Below are 4673 nucleotides of genomic sequence, written 5' to 3'. Positions count from 1 at the left end.
TTACCTTGTAGGATTTTTCAAACACGGTGGGTGACCGAGATCCTTGTACATGGAAGCATTCATCGGATATCTGACAACGCGGTAACCCCTTTTACGGATCCTGCAACGGAATATTATTGTGACAGTCCAACTAGGAGCATACATGTATACAGGAGACTCATAACGAGTATATAAATGACGACACGCTACTTTTCAAACCTTTTCATTTTACCATTCTCTTTCTGTTTTCTTAAGGGAATGGAAAAGAAACAAACATCCGTTGAATCTTGAATAATTCTGAAAATATAAGGTTCTTTTGTCGAGAAAATGTTACAAGTTTTTCGTGTTTCGCGTTCGCTCTGTGAACCGTTTTGCATGTACAGGTACGTACCTGTAGTAGAGGTCGTCGTCCTCCCCTCCCCAGTCGAAGTAGACATTGGAGTAGCCGTTGACTCGTTGGAACACATCTGTCTTAAGACTCACCACTCCGCCAAATGCCAGCGGTTGCGGAACTCTGTAAAATGTAAGATGTAAGAAGTGACCTCAATGTAACGCCGTTTGGCACAGATGGGTATGTGAAGAAAAGTGTTTGTTTATTGTTAAACGCCGCACTCAGCAATATTCCAGTTATATGGCGGCGGTCTGTAATTAATCTAGTCTTTACCAGACAATCCAGTGATCAACAGTATGAACATCGATTAATGCAATTAGGATACGATGACATGTGTTAACCAAGTCAGAGAGCCTGACCACCCGATCAGGCCTCTTACGGTTGCTGAAAGCCAGTTCGAACACCGAGGATCTTCACGGGTCAAAACCAAAAGTGAGACAGGTTGAAGACAGGTTGAAGAGTCGACCAAACAATGATAATAATGTACAAAGCTGGCACCCACGACAAGCGAGGGTCACTCTACGCAGCGGGTTGACGCGTCTTTCATCCATGCCCCATTGTATATGATCACGTTGTAATGTAACTTTTCGCAGGCGGATTATAAACTTTGGTCTGGCAGCACTAAAATCTCCTGAAATCAATTAACGTGGTAAATAATTTCAACCAACAGTTACTACAGCGTTTCAAAACTATTTTTCAAGGGAGCAAGGAAAGGAGCTCCCTCACGCACTCGCTCGCTCTTAATATATAAATTATGTATATCTATTTTCTATGGTAATATATGGGCGGTGGGGTAGCCTAGTGGTTAAAGAGTTCGCCCTTCACGCCGAAGACCCGGGTAAGATTCCCTACATGGGTACATTGTGAAAAGCCTATATCTTGTGTCCCCCACCTTGATATTGCCAGTATACTGCGAAAGCGGCGTAACACCATACTCACTCACTATGATAATATGATATTTGATTATGCCTGGTTTGATAAGCTTTGTGGCCCTGTTGAACTGACTGCATGGAATCTAGATAAAAACTCACCGGTGTTCCCAACGCTCCAGGTTAATTGCGTGAACGCGTGGCATGTCGTCGCAGATGTAGGCGTTGGCATCTAATTGTGGGATGAGGTCGATGTCGTTGAAGATGTAACAGTCGAAGCCACACAGTTTTTCCCCTTCAACGAAACCGATGTTCCTTGTCATCCCCCTATTAAATCTAGAGCCTGGAGCCTACAACATACATGTATATACAGTATGTATTGTCAAATGTTTAACTACCAAATCGACAACAGGTGGGTCGCTAAGGGCTTCGACTGTTTGTTTCTGAGTCAAATTCTATCATATTAACGGCCTGTGGGAATAATATTCTACGAAACCGAGTCCAATTCAAAGTTTTACCCAAGATATTACCTCCCATGGAAAGGCGGGGGTGTCCAGATGTGACTGGGGGGTGCGGGGAAATATATATCCTATTACAGACATACCTTATGAGTGTCAAAGGTCTGTGGCCTATATTATACTCGTGCTCATAACTCTGACACACATATCAACGGAGATATATTGAATATAAACTTCTGAACGTATGTTAAATGGACACACAAAGTATATTTATTTACACTCATGAAAATTGTCATAAGTGATTATACTGTTATCCAAAAAGCGCCAAATAACTGAACTAATCCCACAACCTGCGCGTATGCATATCGTTATCCCATATATATTTACATTGGCAGTAATTGTCTTATATTAGTGAAATCTACGACGATGTTGTCCAACCTGTTCTACAACTATAATCATGTATTGCACGCCTTGTTTCTTCAAGAAGTGATGGATGTTTTTCAGAAATATCTTGAGGTGGTCCACTCTGTCTCGATAAGGCACCACAATGGCGACTCTCTGAACTGGCGCACATCTCCGTGGTATGTACATTCCTCCAAGCTCTAAGTCTCGCCCGTGTATGCCTTCTAGTGTTTCTAAACTCTGGGGAACAACGTCGATGGGGATCAGATTATTTTCTGAAATATACATGTAGCACATATACAAGTCACCAAACCTAACCTCCTGTACATGTAGATCCTTCGTAAGACAAACATAGATTCAGTCTGTTTGAGTCCCAACCTATGTGACACAGTCAACCAGGTCAACAAGCCTGTAACCCAGTCCTTGAACCTACCTCATACAAGCATAGACAAGTAGCTGTCTCATACATCAAGCATTGTTTGCTGGGGACCTATCCCATGTAACACAATGTACCAAGCTAGTGAACCTAATTACCTGGTCCCTTTAGCTGTCTCATACACCGAACATTGTTTGCAGGGTACGTATTCTGACCCAGAATCACGATGAGATACATAATGTGTGTGTGTATATTATATATATGCACAGGAATCATAAGAGAGAAGTAGGGTGGTGAGGAAACCTAGTGGTTAATGCGTCCGCTCGGGTTGAATTTCCCACATGGGTAAAATGTGCGCAACCCATTTCTGGTGTCCCCAATATTTCTGGAATATTGGTAAACGCGGCGTAAAACCATACTCACTTACTTAAAGAGAAGTACTTTACAACATCTGAAAACAGAGGAGGTTTATCTCCAGGTACATGTACAACATTAAAAGACGTACAGCAACTTGAACTTTCAATGTGGATAGGAAGTATACCGTATTACGTGTTAACAAACCTTTCAAAGACAATCATCTTATGAACGCACTACCATTTCTCTTTGTCACCACCCCTAAACATAACGCATGGGATGCACGTGCACAACGCAGTAGCCTCATACCCGTGCATAGGGTGTCATTCTTGATTTTGACGGTTCCTAGAAGGTCGATAAATCAATGTAGATCATTAATTTTGACAATCATCTTGCATCACATAGTTGTTAGTGGTTGTTTCTAGCTTGTTGTTGTTTGTTTGTTTGTTTGAAAATGAAAATCGTACACATGCAAATTTCACGTCATACACCAATCATCTTTCAAGAGATGTACAAACAACTATGGTCATATCAGAATTGATTGACTCCGATATATGTCCCATTTTTTCAATCGTAAATTAAAAATGAGCTCCCTTACTTGTTTCGAAGAGTATATATGAGGAGACTCACCCGAGGATGTTATGACTGCTTTACATTGTCGCATGTTTACAAGTTTAGAAGTATTCCGTGTTGAGCAGGGAGCACGTCCAATGACGACCGTCTCTATGTCATTACGAACCCCCTCCATGGCCGTTGTTTGAGACTGTAGAAGGTTGGATCTTCTGAACACATGGAGTTTGTTCTCTGTTACAATATTTGTTCCTCGTGTCGACGACCATTCCACTTCAAATACGGTGATAACCACACTTAAACTCACCACGCCCATGAGGCCCAACATCGTCATCTTCATCCATGGCAATCTCATTCTGTAATGTAAAGGTACAGATGTTCTCAACGATGACTTTGATGACTTGATCCATTTGTACCACTCAATACACCATGGCCATACTTAATCACAGTCTTCAAGCATGGTTAACCTGCCTCAAAATCAGTGTCACATATGTTTAGGCTTAATAGGGCTATATTTTACTCTTTGGGCTCATGCTTGGATTTGAGTAGAATGACCGCACAAAGTTTATACATACTGTCATTGTTTAGTTAAGCGTGTGTGTTAAATGGCCTATCCATTGAAACTACTTCCCACATTGCCGAGATGTCATGTTTTCCTTTTTAAGAAGCTCTTAAGATAGTGACAGTCACAATGCCATTGATCTGCAGCGCTTCGGTATGATTACACGCATGTGAAGAGGGGTGTGTATTCTCGATCACTCCCAAGTACAAGGAAAACACGTGCATGGTCTGTTTCCTATGTAACGGCACGTCCAGTAATGTGAATCTTCAAACACAAACATTGTGACGATTATATAGTGCTACTACCGCCAGAATTACATTCGTGTATACCATGTGTATAAAACTGAAATGTTTAAAGAGTCTTCATTTAATTATCTTCTCGTTGTAATGAAACTGAATGGCAGTGAAATGCTTGTGAATTTGCGTCTGTGTAATGACCTAGCGAGGCGTATTTATACAGAGATGCATTAGTGGTCAACATCGGCAAACAACGTTCCCTTCCGGCTTTGTCCGTTACATCTACAACCTTTCCTATGTACAGTGGTTTAATGTACATTAAATATATAAAAAATAGATAGAAGAATGTTTCCAGAAATATTCAGGAATATACTTATGTCTTAAAATGGAATAAACTTTACATATTAACAGAAAATGGTATTCATCTTTTATACATCCATTCATACATAAATTACAAAATCGTTCATCGCGAACAA

General features: G+C 40.9%; 1 protein-coding gene across 1 annotated transcript; it reads right to left on the bottom strand.

The window, feature by feature from the left end:
- LOC124286350 (beta-1,4-N-acetylgalactosaminyltransferase bre-4-like) lies at positions 1-3809 on the bottom strand. The gene is made up of 5 exons (XM_046722710.1): positions 3707-3809; positions 2136-2374; positions 1402-1589; positions 371-493; positions 1-100 (listed from the first exon to the last, which is right to left on the bottom strand). Exons 1-5 carry the CDS (start codon positions 3807-3809, stop codon positions 1-3), a joined length of 753 nt encoding a protein of 250 aa, XP_046578666.1.
- Positions 3810-4673: the final 864 nt, after the last annotated feature.

The sequence above is a fragment of the Haliotis rubra genome, unplaced genomic scaffold (assembly GCF_003918875.1).
Source record: "Haliotis rubra isolate DU_JTF1 unplaced genomic scaffold, ASM391887v1 Scf380, whole genome shotgun sequence".
Lineage (NCBI taxonomy): Eukaryota > Metazoa > Mollusca > Gastropoda > Lepetellida > Haliotidae > Haliotis > Haliotis rubra.
The sequence above is the reverse complement of the archived record's forward strand: the minus strand, read 5'-3'. Positions and strand labels throughout refer to the sequence as shown.

What these genes read in the sequence shown, in the direction of transcription:
- LOC124286350 (XM_046722710.1), bottom strand. Translation starts at nt 3,809, where the DNA reads ATGGATCAAGTCATCAAAGTCATCGTTGAGAACATCTGTACCTTTACA. An exon ending in TGATTATAGTTGTAGAACAG is followed by an intron (nt 1,590 to 2,135) that starts GTTGGACAACAT and finishes TGTATGTTGTAG; the next exon opens with GCTCCAGGCTCTAGATTTAA. An exon ending in GACGACGACCTCTACTACAG is followed by an intron (nt 101 to 370) that starts GTACGTACCTGT and finishes ATTCCGTTGCAG; the next exon opens with GATCCGTAAAAGGGGTTACC.